Raw genomic sequence first — 24,820 nt, forward strand, 5'->3', positions numbered from 1 at the left:
TTATCAGTAATTTTAACCAATCATTTTTCCCAACCTTTAAACCAAAGGAGTTATTGAATAACCTTGAAAGACATTAATTATTGTAACTAATAAGGGAGTTATATTCAAATAAATTAATAAATAAAATAAACCATATATGACTATACTGTATATGTAAGCCATGTTCCCTGGTAATTATTACATTGGATTGTAAACAACAATTGTGATTCAAATGCACTTTTATGCACTATTATGAGGGCTCCTAAAAGCTCCACAAATTAGGCCGGGTCTTTTTAGTCTGCCTAGAATTAGACTCACCCTAAGCAGTCTGAACTACCAACTGCACACAGAATGTTTGGCCTACTCAGACCCCAAATGGGGAACTAGCCTTCCAAGTTCCAAAGTGTTTAAGTTTATAAAAATATCAAAAATACTCTTCTAGTGAAAGGAAATGTAAAACCATTGGCTAGAGTCCTAAAGTATAATCTTTCTAAATGATATTTATTTAAATATTACAAAGAGGGCAAAAATGAGGCAAAAAGGGTTTACCTGAAAAGGGAACCCATAACAAACAAGTTGTAATATGCAATCCAATAATCAGAAACAAAAAATTGTAGCTAATAATCCAATAAACCAGATATCCAATATTTATGAATATTAAAAAACATAAATGGACCACTTCAGGATCTGCTGTCAGCATCACACTAAAAATGCAGAGGATAGTCCTTCAGCAGGGATGTTGGCATTTCATCTGCAATGTACAGGGTACATTAGAGGACCATGCAAAAAATATAGAAACACAATACTTGTAAATTAAAAAAAAAATAAAGAAAATATAATCAAAGAAAATATGATCTGATGTAAAAAGAAACCAAAAACATAAATAATGAAAGATGGAAACTTAATAAACAACAAAAATATTACATATACACAAAATAAACGTAAGCCAGAGAAGAACTTTGCCTGATCCATAACATTTTGAGTCTGCCTTTCAAAAAGAAATGCAGGCCTCAAAAATACAAGCCAGACCTGCTCTTTACTCTAAGTCACCTTGAACACAGCAGTACTTACCACCTCAGACAGCCAGGCCCTAAACCAACAGGCAAGCTTATAGCCTGTACAGGCCCAAAAATGAGGCAAAGGCTATTAAAGTCTGGAATATCAAAAGGAGAGTGGAAAAAAAACATAAAAAACCTGGTCCAAGAAAGATCAACAAAGTTCCTTGATATTTAAATATTTATTTAGCAGGATACAAAAAGAGTAGCCAAAAATAAGGCAGGTACAAAATAAAGTGCAAGAAACAGCCCAAAATACGGTTGCCTACTAAAAGGCAAACAGATTCAATAATCTACAAAATAATTAAGAGTGCCAGGAGCAGGGCTTGAAGGCTATAAATTCAACAAAGACAGAATCATAAGTCAGAATCAGAAATCACAAGCAAAAGCAATGCTGAAGCAGTCGTATTATCTTCTGCTTAGTCATAAATACCAAGGAAAGCAGTTCCTCAGCTGCAACCTCAGTTGCTCCTGCTTCTCCAGGCTTAACATAAAGACTACGAGTAACATAAATTAAGTTGCTGTACGCCACAAAACTTATATTACTTATAAAAATTGTAAATATGGAATAAGTTTCACCCCTATGATTTGTAAACTTGAGTCACTTTGAAAGTATCTTTTAAATTAGATAAAAAGCTCATACATTGCCTTTGCAATATTTTATACATTCAGTCTAACAAATGGAATAGAAGCAGTAGAACAAATTAAATGAAATAATTTTTATGGCACAAAGTCTTCCTCATATACAGGGTCAGATTGAAGTAGTTTATGGCCCTAGCGGTTTAAAATTTAAAAGCTTTGATCATCTCCTGCTATGCTATTTGTAGGGTGTACTTTATTTCCAACTGAAATAATTAAAGATTTATCAACTGAGAGAACCTAATGGACAAGCATGGTCCCTGGTCTGCTATCTACATAGCGTAGTCTGGCCCTATCTCTAGATAGACAGATAGATAGATAGATAGATAGATAGATAGATAGATAGATAGATAGATGTGAAAGCCACTATATAATAGATAGATAGATATGAAAGGCACTATATAACATAGATAGATAGATAGATAGATAGATAGATAGATAGATAGATAGATAGATAGATAGATATGAAAGGCACTATATAACAGATAGATAGATAGATAGATAGATGTGAAAGCCACTATATAATAGATAGATAGATAGATAGATAGATAGATAGATATGAAAGGCACTATATAACAAATAGATAGATAGATAGACAGATAGAAGAGCTCTTGATTAGTCACTGTTAATTTGTGTGATTAACGTGTTGAAATTTCTGAGATTACATTTTTTAATGCATCCCCTAAATGTTTTAATTTGACTGTGCTGGACACTTTGTTAATAAAGCAGTGCCAAATTAATCTAAGTCTGTTAATACTAGTAGCAGGTCACTGGCGCTTAATTGTTTCCTGTGTTATTTCCAGATAAATATCTTCATCCACATACACCAATATGATTGTCACTTGATCCTTATAATATGGGATCATCTCATATTGAAACATAAAATCCTGCGTAATGTATTGAATCAATAATGGAAGCGATTCATCCTGTATTTTTGTACACATTGTTTCATTTTTACATTAGCTCTTCAAAATGCAGGAAATAATATAAGAACAATTAAAATCACACCAGTTGTATAAGTGGAAGGAATGAGTTTAATTTTTGTATCGTCCTAGCATTGCAGTGGGACAAGCAGTGTATGCAGAGTAAGACTACTAGCCAGTATCAGACTTGCATTATGCTGCATTTACACATAGTTAAAAAAAAAAAAGTTACATTGCACAGTATATCAAAAGAAGATGGTACATGCAGCGCAGAAATTACTATAGTGGTGGTTGTTAATCCAATCCCACATGTAAAAGAGGATGTCAAGTTATAGATCTGAGTTGTAGACAGAATGTCAGTGGTCAGCCCTGTCCCTGGTGATGAATAAACTTGCTGTCTTTTTCAGTCACCAATGATGGAATATCTGACACGAAACAGTACAGTGCAGGTGCTACCCATATCCAAGCAAGAGCAAATGACACAGAGTGGAATCACTCGATTCCTGATACCTTACTCAGACTTCCCCCAAAGCAGATATTTCAAGTCTTTTGCTGTTTAATTAATCACATGTTGCCTACTGTAGCATACAATATACAGTAATCAATATTAGCCTATATTATACTGTAACCAATAAACCTAGGCAATAATCAGAACAAACAGATCATGCTAATATTTCCATCCATTTTGGATAAAGGGTATATAGTAAGACTAATTTTTTCATTCATAAATACATTATATGACCATTTGCAACATAAAACATCTAAATAAATGACACTATCAGCTACATAGTCACAAGTTATTTTCAGTTAATCTTTTGCGTAATTTATACAAATTTTCAATCTAATGAATGACTCCTTCTGTCCAATTATAAGCAGTGGAGTTGACTTTTGCGTATCATGCAATTAAGCACAACCTGACTGTGCACAAAAGCTGAACTATGATTTTATTTATGCTTCTGTTTTTTAATATTTCATTTTCTGAGTACTTGGTATGTTGTCTTGCAATATAGCGGTTCACAACATACTGATTTTCCCAAACATTATTGCGAGGTGTTTGGTGGATGTTGGGTGTTATTTCGGTTTTACAAAACTGTTCAATAAACTAACTGGAATAATTTAATATGTATAGGCAAGTTATTATTAAAACTGTTTTGTATTAGAAATTAATTCCTGATTTATTTCTACTTTAAAGAAAAATATGTTTGAAGGAAATATGATAAATTGCAAATATGCAGTAAATTTCCATTAAAAATTGTAATCATGTGATTAATCATGATTCATTTTTTTTACTTTAACAGCAGCCCTAATATATATATACTGTAACCTGCAATGTATAAGGCTTGTTTTTTCTCTCAGTGATCTATAGGGTGGTCCAGATCTAATTATGCAATTTTCATTATGCTATAACTTATTAAGTTTATTAAATAGAAAATCACCCGAAAAATCCCGGACCATCGAGAAGTGTGCGAACAGACGACATAAAGAATCGCCCCCCACATAAATCAAAGTCATCCAGATGATCTGGATCTGCATAATTAGATCTGGACCACCCTGTATACATTCACAGCAATGTACTGAACTCCATGATACGCAACATCTACTGTAGTTTGTAAGTTAAATTTTAAACTGATAGATGCTGCAGTCTCTGCCATGAAAGCCAGGGCAATCATGGACTTGTATGCAAGTCTACTAATTCCCGTTACTTTGAAGTGATGGGTTAGGATATGGACTGACCACACTGGAAATGTTGCCAAGTTTATTCCTTGGGTTTGAGGTTCTTCCACAAGCTCAGTACAAGGACATCCACATCACTGGCCTGGTATTTATGGCAAAGTTTATGAAAGGTTAAATATAAGAAGTGTAATACTGTAGTTATTTTTGTTGTTAGATGAACAACTAGAATTCAATTTTATGTGCTTAAAGAAATGCTGACCTGATGATTTATAAAGTGAAGCATTCAGTTTCAGGATATTTTATAATATGTTTTATGTTGTTGTTTATGTTGTTTATTGAATACAGAGTTTAAATGAGCTACAGATTACTTTCAGTTTTTACTTAAAATTTATATTTCAGGCCATAATGCACCATGAAGGCCACATGGATGATGGGTTAACACTGTCACGTTCTCAACATGAAGAGTCTCGTACAGCACGGGTTATTCGCAGCACTGTCTTCCTATTTAACAGATTCATCAGGTACAGCCATCACTTTATGGCAAATAGAAACACCATGTCTAATATTAAAACTAGTAGCTCTTGCTGAACAGAATGCAAGCCGGGTAACAGTCACTTTGAAAATTCAGTAAAAGTGAATGTGCTGTGTAGAATTATTCAAAATACTGTATTAATGACACATCAATCAGTGATTACCAATGATTAATATCTGTAATGTGTTTATCAAAATACTGGAGAAAATTTTTTTATAGAGGAGTTCATTTATATAGCCTGCAATATACAGCTGGGAGTTGTACCAATCCAAAGTTTACTGCTAAAGGAGCACAAAATATAGTAGTTGGTACAGTAGTATTTTCACTACATTGTTACAGTAAAATAGTATTATTTTTTATGATTTTTATAAAATAGAATATTCCTTTATTACCTCAAAACAGCAAGGGAGGAATAAACACAGAGAGTAACAATTTATCAGATAAATAACTGTAAAGCAAAGATTTTTAGTTCCACTGGGCATATTTAGTAATTTTTCCCCACAACGCTAAGGATGGCTTCCACATTTTATCCTTCTTATCTCCTTTTCTGTTTATTGGTCTCTGAAGTTCTCTGCCATCTCTGTGTCCTTAGAAATTTCTTGCTCACCTCTAAAATCTGGGCCCAGTTTACAGATGGTATGGATTAAATGTTAAACTTATCTGTTTTTTCTTCCAGTTTCAGGGATTTTATATGAGATTTTATGGCCACCATGCCACGGTGCCTACTGATGGTATCATTCCAACCTTAAGCTTTCAAACCACTATTAAAGAGCCTGTTTAGTTCTTGGGCTGCCTGCCCTCATTTATAAATAGAAGATCCCTATGTTTCCTGTCCTTTATTTTGTGCTGCTTGGAAGCATTTTTTGGAAATTGTATCAGCTTTCTTCCAGGCTGCCACAACTACTCAAATTTCCTGTTATCTTTTGGCCACTAACTGCTTGTGTCTACCAACACTGGATTGCTATCTTTTAAATCTTTTGCCTGTCATAAGCATTGCTAGCTTGAAGCTGTCACTTGTCAGCCAACATCCTGTAAGAATGAATAAAATAATCAATAGTTGATACAGTTGACATTGTACATAGTGTACAATGAGTATTCTTGCATGTAATAATTTTAATAATGTAAAGAATAAGTTAAGTATTTTTAAATTTGTGAGTTATGGTGTTCTGTTATTTGCACCAAGCATGTGGATTTGTGAAGTGTAGCTGTATTTAGTATTTTTTTTTTAAATAATATGTCTCCCTACAATTTTGTCTAGTGGGACAGCAGGACCAGCATAAAACAGAAGCTTTAAAATGTATCAGATAAGTTAATTCCAAAGTCAGCTTAGCTCTTGATTTCTCAAAGGATGTCTTATGCATTTCAGAGCAAGCTTGTGAGTGTATAGCTAAGTACGAAATGATTAGGTTGTCACAAATGTATAATAATAACACATTTTATTTGTAGAGCACCTTTCCCATGGCAGGATCTGACAGAAATGATACATTTTCTATTCAGAATACATAGTGTAGGTAGAATTTCCATGTTAACAGCTGTAAATATTAGGGACATGACAGAACCTTGTATTTAGGTTTTTAACAAATACAGCTTCTACCACATATAGCATGTCATTTATACATAAACATTTGTATAAATGCAAATACCAATGATAAGAAAACAAAATTGCAAAGTATGTACCTGCAATTTGCACTGACCTGTCTTCAGTAATTATGATTCTTTATAGCAGTAACTAGTAGCATTCTGATTAGATGACAATGTCCCAATAAACTATAGAAATGTGCAGCCGAATGCTATATTTTGAAATATGCATTGTCAAAACTGTGTGCTTTTACATCTGTCCGGCCATATTGTAAACAGCAAGGTGAATATGCTTGGTGTAATAAAGACTTCCCGTTGTGATAAGCCAAGTTCAGTGACTGTAGATAATGCAAATATAGAGGCAGCTTCTTGGCTTGTCACGGACATTTGGGGAATGATGTTAAAGAAATAGTTTTCATTTACCTGTTTTAGCGCCCCTTCACAGATTAGTGTTGTGCAAGCTCACATCTCACAAGAACGAGCTCAAAATTCAGTTCACAGATTAAAATGAATAAATTCACGTTCATAGATCTCCATTTCAAGTTTGAACTAGTTTATGTTCAGTTCATTTTGTATTTTTTATGGTGTGAGAATAAATGACCCATGAGTTTACTTTTTTCAATTTTGCATGTCTTATATTAGCCTATTACAGTGTTCGTGAATAAAATGCAGTAATTCTGAAGACTTTTTTATTTATACACTTTATTGAGTTATATCCACAACAAACACGTATAACCATATATTCCAATATCCTCCCGGTCAAAAAAGAAATTAAATAGATGCAAGTATACCTATAAATTACACTGTTTCCAACCGTGTGACACAAATGGTGACTGTGGAAGCAGCGTATAGGTGAACTAACCTATTACGCTGCCTGTCAAAATTCGCGTCACATATTGCATGTCCAACGGGTAAAAATAGACAGTGGCCTCGCGAAGTACGTTTTCCTAAAAGCGAACGCGGAGCTTCACTGCGTGGTCGTGTCAGCGGGATGCAGCTTAAGTACAAGCAGACAGACACATACAGTGCCTATTTGATTGTACGTTATTTTTTCCAAATACAAATAAATGGCAAAAAAAAAATCGTACGAAATAATTATTTGTAAAAATCCAGTGTTTGTGCTTATCCGAATACCGTATTCGGATTCAGCTCCACCCCTACATTACAGGGTAAGGCAAAACGTTTACTCTGGAACTAAACCAGATCCAGAATGTCACATGAAACTGAACTAGCTCGCGCTCAAGTTCTTCACTTGCAAATACGTTACGTTAAGTTAACCGCCCTTTGAAAAATTACTTTGTACAAAGAACGCGTTCTTTTGAACTAGCTCATGCTAGAGGTGGGAAAATGATACAGAAGCGTCGAAGCTTGTGTCAAACTGAAGCGATGAGAGACGAATCGCAGTGTCGAAACACCACTGTCACGTGACCCGTCACCCGTGACGTTTGAAGCTTCGAACGTCATCAGTGCTTCACATAGTGCTTTATTGATTTGTTTTGACAGCTTTGGTGCTAAATTAATAGGTAGCCTATATAAAACGCATCATTCCCATTCAAAAATGTTGGGTTGTGAGGAGAGAGATTTGGAGAGCTTTGTTGACAGATGGCGACTAACAGCGGAAAACGGCGTTTAAAAGTTAAATAGTATAAATGGACAAGGACCTTAGAAGAATAAAATGAACACAGACTTTTCTGACCTTTTACTGGTGACGTAAGACTGAAATAGTGCCGCTTACGCTCTTGAGAGGTTACTTTGACTTCAGTTAACCACCAGATGTCGCTGTTCATACTGGGGCTGAAGCTTCGAATCTTTGAATCTTTTTCGGCACAAATAGAAAGAAAAGCATCAAAGCTTCCTGAGGCTTCATTTTCATATCACTAGGTCATGCACAACACCGTCAGTGGCGCAAACTTTTAAAGGCGGTTTGAGCGCCGGGTTGCTCGAAGGGGGGCTCTGAGAGCAAGTCGTGGGGCTCGAACTAGCCGACACCAAGGCACGCGTCTGAGGCCGTTTATCGCTCACACTTTCTGACGGCCGAGTGCGGAGGCGCGCTTTCGTAACCGCTGCCGGAGAGAGGGCGAAAGTACAATAAAGTCAGAGAAACAGGTCAGAAGGATAGAGAGCTCAGTAAAATGAATCAGTGCTTTTGGTATATCAGTTATACGTGCTAAACTTACGGTGTCTAAATTTAAGGGAAGTGGACACATTAAAAAAAAAAACAACTGAAGCATAAGAACTACCATCAAAGTAAATCTGTTAACTTTAGTTTACCAGTCACCATGCCACAAGTGAAGACATAGAATTGTGCGAGTAGGAAAGAATTGAGGAGCTGGACTTCTTTCAGTGATTATAAAGTCTCACATAAATTAAATTTACTTCTGTAAGAACACTTTAAGTATGCTATAATGTTAATAACTCTTTGTTTTTGGATACTGTGTATTTCATTCTATATGATTATTCTTGCTCTGGTTGTTGGTGCTGTGCAGCCAGCGTTGAGGAAAGCTTGAGTAAGTGAAGTTGAAGAACTTTTTAAAATTGGCTATTGAAAGCAAAGACACAGACTAAAAGGAGAAAAAGGCACACAAGAAAACTAATAACTTTGTGGACCTGTGTTATGTGTGCCAGACTAAGGGATCCCTCATTTGTCAAAATATCATAGTTGGCTAAAGATTTTTTACACTGGAATGCATTACAAAGAAGACTTTACTGATGGTCACTCAAGCTAGATGAACACACGTGTGAGACAGTAAAACAAGGTTAGCTAACCATTTGTCAAACAGGAAATCTGGTGTGATTTATTTATTTATGTATGTTTCCTTAATATTTAAGATGCACTGGAATGCCTACAATATTTTGTCAGTTCAGTTGCCAGGTTGATTATATTTGTCATTACAGTTTATTTTAAAGAATTCGGGGTTTAAATCTTGTATATTTATTGCACTACTTGTGGGGATTTGGATTTAGTTTTTTTGTTATATTATTGTTTGTGTATTGCTGTAATGTACAGTATTATTAATGTATTGTATTTAATATGTGCACAATCCTAAAACATAAATCAATGCCCAGGAATAATTTCCACTTCAGACCACATGCTTTAAGTAAGTTTTAAGGATTTTGCTTCAAGGTTGAAATGTTGCTTTATTGGCTGCATTTGTAAATCGTTTAGAGATACACTTTATATAATAAAAGAAATGTTTGGGACAAAGGACACTTACCAACTGTGTTAAAAGAATGTTGAAATATGAGGGATGTTCAAAAAGTTTTCCCCACTTTTTTAACTCTATGTATTAAGAATTTCAACAACAACAACAACAACATTTATTTATATAGCACATTTTCATACAAACAGTAGCTCAAAGTGCTTTACATATTAAAGAATAGAAAAATGAAAGACATAATTATAAAACAAAATAAATTAACACTAACATCGAATAAGAGTAAGGTTCAATGGCCAGGGGGGACAGAAAAAACAAAAAAACTCCAGACGGCTGGAGAAAAAATAAAATCTGTAGGGATTTCAAAAACAAATTACATCACTATTCTACATAGTCACCTTCCTTCGCCATGCAATTTTCCCAGCGTTTGTACCAACTTTTAATGCCCAATTACTACTCATCCTGCTTTCACCGTTTCCAACGAAAATATAAAAGTACGGAAATGCTTTGAACGGCCCTCATAGTTTTTAAAAGTGATTAAAGCACATCCTATATCTGATAAATGCTATAATGAATAAAATGGTGTACATATTTTATTTAGAAATGCCACACTAGTGATTTTTATATTTGGTGGAATGTGATTTATTTTAAAGTCTATTAAGTGATCAGGTAACTGTATGAACATTTTTTTCTTTTTCTGCTTTTCTTTGTAGGGGTCTTGATACCTTGAGCAAAAAGGGCAAATCATGCTGCTTAGATTTGCCAATCGAGTCTGTGAATTTGAGCCTACAAGATTTAATAGGCTATTTTCAGCCACCTGATGAGCATCTAGAACATGAAGATAAACAAAACCGTCTTCGGGCATTAAAGAACCGTCAAAATCTCTTCCAGGAAGAGGTAGCTTTCTCTACTTTCAAAAAGGGTGGTGAATGGCAATACTGAATAATTATCATTTTGTTTAGAATGACAGTTGTAGGTGGCATGCTAGCAACAATAGGCAGGATTACTTTGGCAAAGTGCTTAGTTTCCATATGATTCTCTAGTCGGGTTCCCCTTGTGACAGTTTGTCACATTCTCATTCTTTTTCTTTGTGTTTTTTCTTGAAGATTCAGTTGTCTGCCAGAATCATGCCATTATATTAATTAAAGAGGTATTCCTCTCAGAGTTGTTTTTTGCAATGCACCCATTGCTTCAACAATTAGGTCTAGCAACTCATGATCCTGTTATGAAAAAGTAATTTCAGAGAAACAGCTGATTTGTTAATTTTCAAGTTTTTTCACTTTTCATTCTGGAACCATTACAAGTCTGTCTTGATTGTTGGATGGTGTGCCTCATACATATGCATTATATACTTACAGACTGGATTTTTTTCTACCTCACTCTGATTTGTCATTTCCATGACTTTCACAAAATTAGCCTAATCTGGTTGCATTTGTGTTCATCCTGCGATTTATTGGTGTTTTTGCTGCCTAATTCCTGCAACTCCAACCAGTTTGAGATCGATTTTAACATTAGTGAACAATTCATAAGCCTTATGTGTACTATATGTGATTTCTTCCTAGGGTATGATAAACCTGGTTCTTGAATGTATTGACCGGTTACATGTGTATAGCAGTGCAGCACACTTTGCTGATGTGGCTGGAAAAGAAGCAGGGGAAGCCTGGAAGTCTATACTAAACTCATTATATGAGTTATTAGGTAAGACAAATCAGAACAACAAAAACAGGACATACTATTAGCTTGTTTTTTTTAGATGAAGATGAATAGGATTCAAATTAATGTGTTTTTGTGGAGTAGTTATATCTTTTTTTTGACGTGTTTAAACAAATCCTTAATGAAATCTCTACTTATAAGTTGTTTAGAAATTGTATTTTAGAGTATTACGAATGCTTTTTCATACATAGTAACTGGCTGTCAAATATGTTTTCAACAAATATGTATTCAGCCAACTTTGTCTCTACATCATTACTTACAAGGTTACAAAATCTGCCACTGAAGTTCAATTTCTTTTTGAATAACTGAAATACTACTCCTTAAAGACTTAATAACATGTACAATTTAAATGTTTTTGTCAAGACCTTTTGTGTAAGTCACAATGGCAACGAGGGTCAGTTGATTCTAATTCTGCTAAAAGGATCTACAAGAATCCCAAGGTAGAACTGCCTATAGTGGCATACTGCTCCCTAGTGGTTCACTAGCCACCTTGGTTGTATGTGCAGGTAGTCTCTTTCTGCTAGTGTGGCTCCTTGACCATCCAAAGATTGCTTTTGAAACCTTTTTCACCCCTGCAAAATCTTGTTCGTGGCCAAGCTATTTGTAACCACTTGTCTTCTGTGCACCAACACCAAAATGAGAAAAGGCTATGTCCTCCGGGGTTCTTTCTAAAAGCCCCCTTCCAGCTTTGCTTAATCTGTGGAGTGTAAATGTTTGGTGTACAACTGAACACACAAGTAAAGCAACATCTTGATGAATTCATTTTCATATTCATTATATTTGTTAAGGCAACATTTACAGTAATGTTTCAGAATTGATGTCTTAAGAGTACAGTAGTGTTCAGTATTGAGTGCTGCGTTCTGTTTGTATTCTGGTGTGGCATGTTTGGTATTTACAATTGCACGGTAAGTTTTCTTTACTTTAATTATACTGTACCTTTAGACGTGCATTTGGCTGCTGTCTAGCATTGTCAGTGGTCCGTGGTTTTACTAGTATCAGAGTCGTTATGCACATTTATGTTTTTGCATGTATTGACTACACAAAATCTGCTTCTCCTGTGGCTCTTCAATATTAACAGCAAAAAGACATTGCTTATAAGGTGTTCTTTTCACTTCCTTTCAACCTAGTGTGACAAAAAACTGTTTAGCTCGAATTAACTCTTTAGACTAAATTTTTTTTTAATGTAGCTGCCAGTCCTTTTTTTATTGCATTACTTGTTGTAACCTTGGGAGCCAGCATACAGCTACCAGCAATGCACTGTTTACTTTTTAAAATAGTCTGGTGATGTCTTTGAATGCTAAAGAATAATCACATTCAACAGAATGCCTTTTCCCAGGTTATGTTTATTTTTAACATATGTAATGATTTCTCGACCCACATGTATTAGTTTAACTGGTGTTTAACTACTTTTCAGCCATAGATGGGTTGTGCATCAAAATCATGTGCTTGCTTTTAATCAGCTGACATTGACAATAGCACAATTGCTCTTTGCTGTCTAAGTCATTGTCCCTTCCTTGAACTCTGCCTGTATGATGCATTGGACTGATTTAGAAATAGCACACTCAGCAATTGTTCCCGACCACGTTTAAGACAAATTCATTCATAGCTGTCTCCAGACATATAATATAATGTAGTTTAATAACAATTACAATGTTCTTAAATATTCCATTAAAGGTCAGTATTTACCACAATGTGGGGTATTTCAAGGTTACTTTATTGTCATCAGCAACTGTGCATATATACATAGTGAGTTGAGACAATGTATCTCCGTGAGCAACATACAACAAGGTGCGGCAGAAACAAACCATTAATAGATAATACAACCATATAACAGATGTGTAGTTTTTCTCATTTTTTGAATAGTTCATGTAACTACAGTAGCATTCTATATAGGTAGTTGACAAAAGAAAAGACACATCTATATAAATTATCCTAATGGGGTGTTGTGCTGTCTTAAGGTACCAGAAGTGTTTAAATGGATCTTGCCATAGATTCTTTATTAACTATAACATAAAACACAATTCTTCTTTGAAAATTCATTCATCTGGGATTTTGAAGACAGTAGTGTATGAAATGCTATCTAAGGCACCAGTCCAGAATCTTTCACATATTCACAGCTGGATAACAATGTGGTGAACAATATAAACTGTGATGTCGACAAAATTGAAAATGTGTTGAAATTGGTAACCACTAACGGTAATGTTATTCTGTATTAATGTTAATGCTCTTCTGTTACTGTTCTTTTCTTTTTAAATTCTGTTATATTATGCTTTGTTAATATATTGTGACATGTAGGCATGGGCTATGTAGGAGCAGAAAAGGTGGAATGAATGCTGTAAGTGATGGAACTGGGTGAAGGGTCTCTGCTCTGTAAGGGGAAGACACGCCTCTTAGGAGATGATTGACAGGAGAAGTTAGGAGAAAAAGGAAGGTGCAGTGGAAGGATGGTTTGAGTAGAGAGTCAGGAGACAATAAGTAGGAGTGTTTGCAGTATAGAGAAAAAATGAATGTGAGTGGCAGGAAATAAACTGATTAGTAGGAAAACCTTTCTTTTATTGTTTTGGAGGTATGCTCTGTAACCCAAATAATCAAAAAAAAAAAAAAGACAGGGCACCATATATATAAAATATCTTGAGTCAATGCTTGGATAGCATTGTGAATAAGTTTATAGGTCACAGTTGCCCATAGCTTACAGTGTATAATGCCTCTCCCTCTGACTTTCGTGCCAAAATCAGTTTAGCCACTATTACTTAAGAAATATCATCAAGTTTTTTAGTCTTTGTCATTGGAGTCACCGGAAACCCAGAGAAATATACCTAAATAGTTAAGTTGCTGAGATCTCTTCATTGAACAACTGCAGCCAATATGGTGACCAACCTTATGAACTTAAGCATAATGAGATATTAATTTATTTATTTGATTTAAAAACAGAATTTTTTAGATTAAAATGGTTGTAAAGTGGGAATGCATCTAAGAATAAATGTCTCAATGGAGTCTTTCAGTTAATGTAAACCTATTTTTATTACCACGCTTCTTTTAACTTCACCTGTTTGAAGTCTGGTACAAATCTTGTAATCAATATTTAACCCATTTCGTATTGTCCAAATGACTTGAAATTTTGCACACGTATTCACTTCCGATGACAATACATGAATCAATAATCAGTTTCACTATAATTAAGAAATTAAATTTTCATTTGAAGAGTAGTTAAAGATTTCACCAATAGATGGCGCTAGTAACGGATAGAAATATTAAGGGCAGTGTTAAAATATTGATAACAAAATTATACTAAAACAAACCCAACACTAAAATGTGTAAAAACAATATATATATAAAAAATACTTTTTAAAAACCACACTTATATTAAGTTAAAAAATGCACTAAAAAGTAAAAAATAAGTCTCTCATACATCACTCGTAAAATAAAAGCGTGGGCGCTTTTGCTAAGATTTTATTGATTGATGAAAAGCATGCATACTTTTATTTTACGAGTGATGTATGAGAGAATTACAAAATATCTTGTCATCCTATCAGTATAAATTACAAATAAAGTTTGCATTGAACATAAGCAGTCATTATTTTCTGCCATCTTTCTTCAGCTCTTGGTTTTGTTAGGTGCATGAAAACAGCTACAAGACTACTCCTACTTCTACTACTTTCTAGCTATCCGCCAGTCAGAATGCTTCATGCATTTAGTTTTCTGATCCATTTTTAGACAAATAGATGAACCTATAAATGCAGAGTTAATGTAAGAAATTAGTAAATATGGTAATTGTTTAATTTTCTCAATGATCATAAATTAATGCCTATTTCACACAGAACAAGCAATGTACTCAGCATTTACATTTACATATATATATATATATTAAGAATGAATTATTACTCTATCTTTCATTAGGTTAAAAATAATAGGTGTTTGCTGTATAATGTTGTAGTAGGATATAATTTCATAGAGCTAAGAGAGCAAGCCATTTGGTTTAATGTTTAGTAACACCTTTGTATTTTAGCTGCGCTGATAAGAGGAAACAGGAAAAACTGTGCCCAATTTTCAGGTTCCTTGGACTGGCTGATTAGCAGGCTAGAGCGATTAGAAGCATCTTCTGGTGAGTATATCTCCAGTCATGGCATGGTTGACTGATTTCAGTGGTTTCTGCTTATTTTGCACATTTCCATTGATGTAAGGGAATTCATTGAAGCACTATTTAACACTGATATTTGCACCTTTGAAAACTGTTACATTCCTGAAAAACCATGACATAAAATCATACACCACAATCCATAATGTCACTATTCATTAATTTTCTAAGATTACTTGTGCAAATTTAGAAGGATGGGAAGGCATGGCCTGTCTTGTTAACGTAGGTGCAAAATCCTAACTCATAGAGAGTTCCAAATCAACCTTACATTCATATCTTTGTATAGAGGAATCTGCAGAAACAAGAGAAAGAGTATACAGATGCTAGAACCATCTACATATGCCACACAAACAGACTGGTCCGGATTCTCACCTATTAGCTGTGAGGCTAACCCCTGCATGAATATTCATATGTAGTATGCTGCTGTCTAGTCCTAAAAGAAAGCATATTAATAAATATTGATTTATATGTTTATGAAGTCAAAATGATATATCCCCTGTACAGGCAAAGTACTTGTGCACATACAGGGGTCCCCAACTACAGTCCTGGAGGGCCCCAGTGGCTGCAGGTTTTCATTCTAACCCTTTTCTTAATTAGTGACTTGTTTTTGCTGCTAATTAGCCTCTTTTGAATTTTTTTAAGATTTGTTCCCCTGAATTTCTTTATCATTTCTCTGAATTGCTTCATTTCTTTCCTTAAATGGCAACCAAACAGAAATGAAATGTGAAGTGAGTGAGTCAACAGAAAACCAACTAAGTCAGGGTCTCAAACTCCAAACAATTTCACTCCAACCAGTTTCTTAATTAGATGTTGATTCTGGTTGTTAATTAAACCCGTTCTTCAATTCCATGGCTTGTGGCTGCTCTCATTGTGCAATAGCATATATTTCCGAAATTCTTTTCTAAGAGAACTGTTCAAATGTTTTGGGGACCTGAGCAGATAAGCATTCCTGAGATTGTCACCTTTCTTTATTTTCAGATATTGTGTGATGGACAATGTTTTTCATGTTTTGGTTCATTTTGTATCTCATTATTGTTTGTCTGCTCATTAAGGAAAATGAAACAATTAAGGGGTATGAGTCTTCAAGAGCAAGTCAATTACAATTAATTCAAAAGAAGTCAATTAGCAACAAAAACTGGTCACTAATTAAGAAAAGGGTTAGAATGAAAACCTGCCACCACTGAGGACGTCCAAGACCGGAGTTGGGGACCCCTGCACTAATGAGTTCCACATTAAGCTTAATTTAGTAACACAACACAGAAATAGTTCTTTCTTTATAAAAGACATCTGAAAGACTTAGATAACGGACTCTTGATTGTACTGTGAACAATATATTTGATTTTTTACAGGAACATTTTTAATTTTACAGGTTATAAGATTGCCTAAATATCTCACAAAATATACCTGGACTGTTGTTAGAGGGACAACTTAATTTAACATGCTACTTTAGTCATAATTCTTTACCATTATGCACAATTGTAATTGGTAATTTTACATTTTACTGATTCTCTATAAAAGTATACTAACATGATGAAACAGAGTGATCCTGGATAACAGATAGTTTAATAGATAATAGGAGCGAATGCCCACATTCTGTGTTTGAATTTGGTAAAATATTTAAAGACATTTTTTATATTATTCTTTACTTGTTACATTTTCCAGTTCTGGAAAAGTTGAAGACTGAAGAGTGTGTGAATATAGCCAAGGGGCTATTTTATATAGTTGACAGATGAATGGCAGCACTTAAGTACAATAAGATAACTGTTGCACTGGTCATATGAAAGATGTCTCCAACCAGTCAGAGAACTGTGTCGAATATTATAGGGTCCCTTTATAGATGGTGTGTGGGTACAATGCACAAAGCTATGTTGGAGTCACTGGTGTTTTTCAAGGTGAGCGACTACTGCACTCTGAAGTAAACAAAAACTATGTTGTTTTTGGTGATAGTAGCACTAGGAAATCGCCCAGAAACAAGTTAATTGTGTCTCTGTAACCTCAAGCACATGGCCACATTCTCAAAATGTACCCCGCTCTGTTTTCTCCCCTATGGGGTGCAGAGCATGATGCAGTGTGATGGGAACTTAGGATTAGCTTAAAGGAGAAGTACAAAATTGAAGGAGAAGAAGAAAAAAAAACTTACTGGGCTTTTTGAAGAAACAATCAGTAAATTAAGAAAGTAAAGTTGCCTAACAAACACAGAGCCCACTCTTGAGTATGTGTCCCACAGTAGCAAAGATCTTAGAAAGTCCATATGCTCAAGGGGAATACCATAGCTCCATGCCCAGGCTCCTTTGTTGAATATATGTCCACATTTTTCTCCCTGTTGTCCTCTGTGACACTATCCAGTTGTTGAAATATTTCTTTTTCATCTTTATTTATGCTTGGAGAATTTTTAGACCTTAATTAGGTCTCCATGTAGCTGTCTCGTTTTAGTCCAGTAATGTACTCAGTTTCTGCAGCTCCAGGTTATTTTCAGCTAAATAAAAAAGATACAAAATAGACTATTTCTTAATCTTAGTCATCATAGTCTGCTACAGATATTATGGATAAAAGTTAAGCGTAACTAATTCAAAAGCTACATGCTCTCGTGACACACAAAACACAGCACCTAAGCTCTCTCAGTGGATGCTGTTTTCCTTACTTATTCTCTGTCAGATATAGAATCTGTTGTTGCAAGTTATTCTTCCAGTCAAGTACTGGACATGCATATAAATGAGAGGATATCTGTACTTATACAACACCTAAATTTGGCCTCAAACCTTCATCTGATAGTTTGCTTTATTCTTAACCTGAATATTGACATTGCTTCCCTATAACAATATTTTTATAGCTTATTATCTATCATGTTACATAAGCCATGTATTCAATATAAATGACATTTTTCCTTCAGTGTCTTTAGTCTTGCTTGATTGTACAGGCTCTATCTTTGCTAACAAGTCTTGTTTAATTTAGTTTTTGATTTTTTTTTTTTTTAGGTATTTTAGAAGTTTTACACTGTGTCCTTGTTGAAAGCCCAGAAGCCCTTAATATTATCAAAGAAGGGCATATCAAGTCTATCATTTCTCTCTTAGATAAACATGGAAGAAACCATAAGGTAAAAAGCTTCATTTGTTTAAGCTAGCCTAATGGTTGTTGTAATTGCCAATTATTTACAGCCTAGCTGACTGGAATAAAGTAGACATGATTTAATTTTCTTTTTAATTAGTTGATCATTTTCTTTGTTTTTGAGTACCAGATGTGGTGTACTTAGCCACTAAGTTGTGCTCAGTATATTAAAGAGAAGTAATAAAGAGTAAATCATTTTTAGAAGAAACAATATTACTGGAGAATTCATAGTAAAGCAAAGCAGGTTTCCAAACCTGTAGCCTAGTGAGCCATTAAGTGTGTTATTGAAAGCATGCTGTGGCAAGATTAGTCTTAAGAGTTAAGGTTTGTAACTAAGTAATGAGAAGCATGTTTTTTTCTGAATTAGAAATTATTTGAAGGAATCTTAAACATTAATGATTTAAGCTGTATCATCTTGTGTAAATTAGTAAGTGACTATTAAAGGGTTATTTCATTTTAAAAATTTTCCTAGGTTCTGGATGTGCTATGTTCCTTGTGTGTATGTCATGGTGTAGCTGTTAGATCTAATCAAAACCTCATATGTGACAACTTACTTCCTGGAAGAGATCTTCTACTACAGACACGCCTTGTCAACCATGTGAGCAGGTACTAAACTAGGCTATTCAAAGTGCTCATTCTGATGAAATTACTGTATCTCTGAGCCCATGTTTATAATTATATGAATTTGCCAACTATGTTCTTCCTCATGTGCTATGGCTTGATTTGCTTTGTCTTACTTAAAGATAAACGACTGGTTCCAAGCTAACTAATCTGTCCTTCATACTAGTCTCCAATCATTGTTTGTCAATAAGCTAAACTTTACATTTACTGGATATTTTGCTAAGTGTTTCTTAGTCTCATTTTTGCAATGTCTGAAACAAATACATCTCTATATATACTGTATATAAAATGCAATGTTTGTGTCTGTATGTTTGTACGCTTTTCACAAGAGAACTACTTTTTCTATAATTTGCTTGAACATTCCAGTTGATTTTGCGACTTTGTCATTGCACTATGTATCGTAGTTCACTTGTGGTACCGATTTGTTTGTGCGAATCTGAGAGATATGCAGCGGAGCGAGGGGAGGGGGGCGGGGTCCTCCTCACGCATGCGCCAGACTCTGGGTTTTTCTTACCTCTGCTTAGCTAGCGAACAAGAGAACTAACTTAACGGATTTAGATTGGGTTTTTTTCTATAAATTGCTTGAACATTCCAGTTGATTTTGCAACTTCTCTCAATCCAATCTAAGAATAATAGTTTGATTGCAGGAGTGATATATTCACGCTAATCTGAGACAGAGACTGCAGGATGAAGGGAAGAGTAGCGTGACATCAGGTGTAGGGAGCTGGGCAGGGCCCTCCTCACTGTCCTGCATCACTACTATGTGGGCGGCACCGCAGGGGACAGCTAGTTGGTTTATATAATAATGCTGTCATGACTGAAGCAACCTACCACTTGTATCAATAATAACATCTTTACCTTAGAATTCCTAACAAAGTATTATATTATGTGTACTGTGTGAGATTTGTACTTGAACATTAGTAAGTATCATTGTAGCTTCATCCAATGCAAAATGTTTTTTCTTAATGTCTCCCTTTTTCAGATATTTCACTCAGCAAATAAGTAACCTGCACCGCCATGGTGAAAATCTGCTTACAATTGACAATTTATGTTGGAGCTCATATTCCATATACATATCACATGTTCCAAAAACCACCGATTTGCTGGTGTGCTGTGTTGTGTTTTCTTTGGCTGCTGTCTCAGATTTAGTTACAGGAGTACAAAGGGAAGTTAACAGAGTAGCCATCCAACACCACTTACTGTCTCATTCCTTTTGACACACTGCTAAATTAGCCCAAATGAAAGCATTGTGCATATTCCTTGGTTGAGCTACCAGAATATCCATATAAAGTAATTGGTGATAGAAAATCACTGCATGTTCAACGCAGAAACCTTTCACAGCATTTGTGTCTAGGCACCAAGAGGGTGGGAGTAAAAATGGGCATCAGCTATAGCTCAGTTATACAATGTAATTACTATTAAAGTGTAGGAATCATGAGGTGTTGGTGGTCATGTAAAAAACACAGGATTCAATGGATACTCCTCTGTGTAAGTTTCTTTATTGTACCTGCACTGTATGTCTCCAATATATATACAGTATACTAACCCCCAATTCCTATGCTTCCTTTTTCTTAATCCCTGCCTCTCTATATAACCAGTTCCAATACAGAAAATGTGTCTATCAAAGGAAAGTTAGCTGTAACATTAGAACACAGATTCTTCAAAACTTCTATTGGATCTGGAAATATTATCAATGTATACAACTGTTATTACTAACAGTACAGTTTATTTTAATGCTCTTTATATTTTATCAATATTATATAAGCCTACATGCATTACTGCATTTCATTTAAATTATGTCAGCTAGTCAAGTATAAAGCTTACTATTCTACATTTTCAGAGATGTATTTGTTTCTTATTCTAATTCTGAACTTTTATGTCAATTATGTCTATTCAATCTTAAACAGATTCTTTGTGCTTTTTATGTAAATGATAATATTTTATTTTTATTTTACTTAATCTGACAGGCACTTAACAAATACTATTTGTTAGATTTTAATAATTTTGGTTCATAATAGTATTTCTTTTGTATGTATTTCCTATGTGTAGATCCCTAAGTTTTTCCAGGCTCAGTAAATATCTCAGTGCTTTAAATACTAAATACAGTAATGTAGAACTGAACTATGTATTATTGACCCAGCTTTTCTTCTTTTGTATTCACACATTCCTGCTTTGTGTTATTTTTTCCTATTACAGTACATTAAATTGCATTCCATAGATGTGGGCTAAATTAAACTTTTATTCAGTTTGTGTTCAGCATTACTATAGCAGATTTTACATCTGTATTTTGTTTTCTGTAGTATTCGACCTAATATTTTTCTGGGCATTAGTGATGGCTCGGCACAGTACCGAAAGTGGTACTATGAGCTAATTGTGGATCATATAGAATCCTTCGTAATGGCGGAATCAACTCATCTTCGTGTCGGCTGGGCATCTGCAGATGGGTATTTTCCATACCCAGGTGGTGGTGAAGGATGGGGAGGAAATGGTGTTGGAGATGACCTGTATTCATATGGGTTCGATGGTTTACATCTATGGTCAGGTAAAATCTTTTTCTTTATTATTTTTCTAAATGTAGTGTCCACTTTCAGTACTTGTTTGTATTTTGACTTTATAGTTTTACTCACTTAAGAAATACACTTGTTGGCCTTTTTTACTCTTTGTCCTTTCTTCTTTGTATGACATTATTTTCAATTTTTTTTGTAGATGAATATGGGCTTGTGCTTTTTTATGTTGTATGTGACAATATATATTGTACAGTGTGTTATACATTCAGGGATTCTGCTATATATATATATATATATATATATATATATATAAATGAATAGTTGAGCAGACTTGTTCAATCTAATATCAATCTAACACTGGAGCAGTAAAATGTTTGCTGTGCTCCTTTAGCATTTTTATACATGAATGATTTATGCTAAATTAGCACTCCCACTTCTTAGCTGAAAATTAATTCCTGCTTTGCACACATATCCTAAAAGCACCCATGACACTTTTTATTATGACAATCACCAATTGTCAATATGTGCTACAGCGGTTTAAACTGATACCATTAAATAGCAAACACATAGAATGTCAGACTGAAAACTGAGATGATGCGTTTTCTCTTGATCACTCACAAAGACCATGCAAAAAAAGAAATAATATCATAGGAAGAGAATGGAATACAATGAAGAACACTTTATTTTGAAAATCAAGCAATATTGCAGTAATAGTACTGCAGTTCTAATTCATCCATCTTTCTTTTCAGGCTGCATTGCTCGGTCAGTAAATTCACCTAATCAGCATTTACTGAGAGATGATGATGTGGTCAGCTGTTGCCTCGATCTGAGTGCTCCAAGCATCTCTTTCAGAATCAACGGCCAACCTGTTCAAGGCATGTTTGAGAATTTCAACGCCGAAGGCTTCTTCTTTCCAGCAGTTAGCTTCTCCGCCGGAGTAAAGTCAGTAGTTTTATTAATAATTTGTTTTGTTTTATCAATCATCTACCAATATAGCATAACTACAATATTTTGATGCAAAAATATTGTGCTTCAATTATTTTCTTTTGCATTCCTTTAAGAGAATGTCTTTTAAGTTGGATCTGAATTGTTTTTCTACAGAACTGTATGTTATTTTGACAGATCTTTACAATATTACAATATTATGTACAACTTTGAAAATGTGCCAGCAAGTGATCTTTCAGCACTGATATTTTTCAGCTGGATTATCATCCATTGCGCAATGTGACTACTCAAAGAAGTTACATTTTGATTTGGAAGTTATCATTTTTTTTTTACCTTCATCTTTTTATTGTAGATTAGTACAAATAATAATAAATTATAAAGGATTACTATCTAATATGCTTATATAATCATAGTCCAGTGTGTGAAGCAGCCTAAGGCATCCTAAGAAGATGCTGAAAGAACCTCATCTGTCTCTCCTGTATAAGGAGAAGCAGCTGTTCTGCACTTTATTTCTGATCTCCTCATCATATAGTAAAATCGATCTCAAATAACCCTACACACAAACCTAATTTGAACCATTTGTGCTACTAACCTCATTCTGTTGACTGCTATCCAGAACTATGGGCTATAAGTGAGTTTGACTGGTAAACTTAAAGCTTCATCCAATGCCTTGGGTCCCACTTCACCACCACTGTCCTGGACAAAGTTTTCAAAAAAAATGAATAAATAAAATAAAACTAAAAGGTTGCTCTTGCACTTACTCATTTTTCAATCTTGTAACCACCCTCTTACTTCAGTTGTAACAAACCCCAGACGTACTACTGAGCCTCTGTTTAGAGAAGCTGCTAACATGTTTCTATTAGGAAGAAAATCATTTTTTTCCTTACTTTGGAGCTGTTAATTACTTTGGAGCATTGACTGCATCACACTTAGTTCTGAACTACTCCAGTTCAAACAGGACACCACAGTCTGAGGCCCAGAGGACAACATCTTCTGTAAACAACACAGGCGCAATCCTTCGTTTCGGATAATGGGTAATCTCCAAGGTTTGGTCCTTATCTTGATATTCTTGATATTCTATCCACGGAAATCACAATTATGGGAGTATAGGAGTTAGGGGAGTATACAAGATGAAATGTGCTCCCTAGGCTATCTAATTTCCTTAGTTACAGATGCAAAGACTGACCTTTGGAAGAGAAATGTTGTTTATCACTAAGTACGAAAACAGTAGACTACTGCATGTGGAATATTCTGTGTTCAGTAGCACTAAGTACAGTTGAATTGAAGTGTTTTGAGCGGAATTTTATTAATGCACCTTCTCCTCTAGGTTATACCCCTCCTGAACTCAAATAAGGGTATAAGTCATTCGGCCAGGAATACTGAGGATAACTTTTTAATTATCCTAAGTGACACTGTTTACTATCTGGATCAAGATGAGAATATAATTTAGGATTCACATTCACAACCATTTAGCCACAAATGCCTATTTACAAGATGAATTTGGACTGGTTTAGTTAGTCACATCCTGTACTTGTTTTCAAATCCAGGTAGAAGGTTTCAGTATTTGTTTACCACAGCGTTCTGTCAAATGGCCTTATGTATATTTTTAGAATTGTGTCATCAAGATAAAAATCATCTGCAATGCTTAATTTAAAAAATGAATAAAGTTATTGGAGTTGTTTATCTGTGGTGCAGCTATTTACAGACCTGTAAAAAAATACTTAATCATATCCTTAATAATCCTTTCATAAACTAAGTTGTAGCAGTTTGACTAGTGATAGAATCCAGCAATGCAGAATCAAGGTTTCTCAGTTTGAAAGATAATTTGTACCATTAGCAATCGGGTTCTTTATCAACAAAAATTAATACATTTTTCTTGTCTGTTGATTTTGTTGTTATTCATTCATAACACACACGACCAATGTGTTTTGCAGTGAGTTTTATCTAGTGTGAAAAGGCGCTATATAGGTGCCCGACCCGACACAAACTGGACACTGCGGCACAAGTAAAACAGATAATCTATTTTATTTTTCTTCACCTGTGAGCGCACGTCTTCCCCGTGTCCCACAGACAGTACACAGTCCCAAGCACACCACACCAAATTAAACACACAGCAAAGCACTCTTTTTCTTCCTCCACCACTCCTACCAGGCAACCTCGTCTGTTTCAGCTCAGTTACATTTGTGGGTTTTCAAGGTTAAAATACTTGGTTTAGGTTCTGCTGCCAACTTCATTAGAGTTTTTTTTCTGAACTTTGAA

At 34.8% G+C, this 24,820-nt stretch overlaps 1 protein-coding gene across 3 annotated transcripts in view; it reads left to right on the top strand.

Moving 5' to 3' along the window:
• The window catches only part of ryr2a (ryanodine receptor 2a (cardiac)), a 612,010-nt gene that overhangs the window by 326,579 nt on the left and 260,611 nt on the right, over positions 1–24,820 (top strand). For all 3 annotated transcript variants that reach the window (XM_039738686.1, XM_039738687.1, XM_039738688.1), the window contains exons 13-20: positions 4,670–4,791; positions 10,249–10,432; positions 11,098–11,233; positions 15,255–15,350; positions 18,359–18,477; positions 18,961–19,094; positions 21,410–21,651; positions 22,366–22,558. In XM_039738686.1, the coding sequence (XP_039594620.1) occupies positions 4,670–4,791; positions 10,249–10,432; positions 11,098–11,233; positions 15,255–15,350; positions 18,359–18,477; positions 18,961–19,094; positions 21,410–21,651; positions 22,366–22,558 (1,226 nt within the window). The remainder of the gene's footprint in view (positions 1–4,669; positions 4,792–10,248; positions 10,433–11,097; positions 11,234–15,254; positions 15,351–18,358; positions 18,478–18,960; positions 19,095–21,409; positions 21,652–22,365; positions 22,559–24,820) is intronic.

This window comes from Polypterus senegalus, chromosome 16 (assembly GCF_016835505.1).
Source record: "Polypterus senegalus isolate Bchr_013 chromosome 16, ASM1683550v1, whole genome shotgun sequence".
Taxonomy (NCBI): domain Eukaryota; kingdom Metazoa; phylum Chordata; class Cladistia; order Polypteriformes; family Polypteridae; genus Polypterus; species Polypterus senegalus.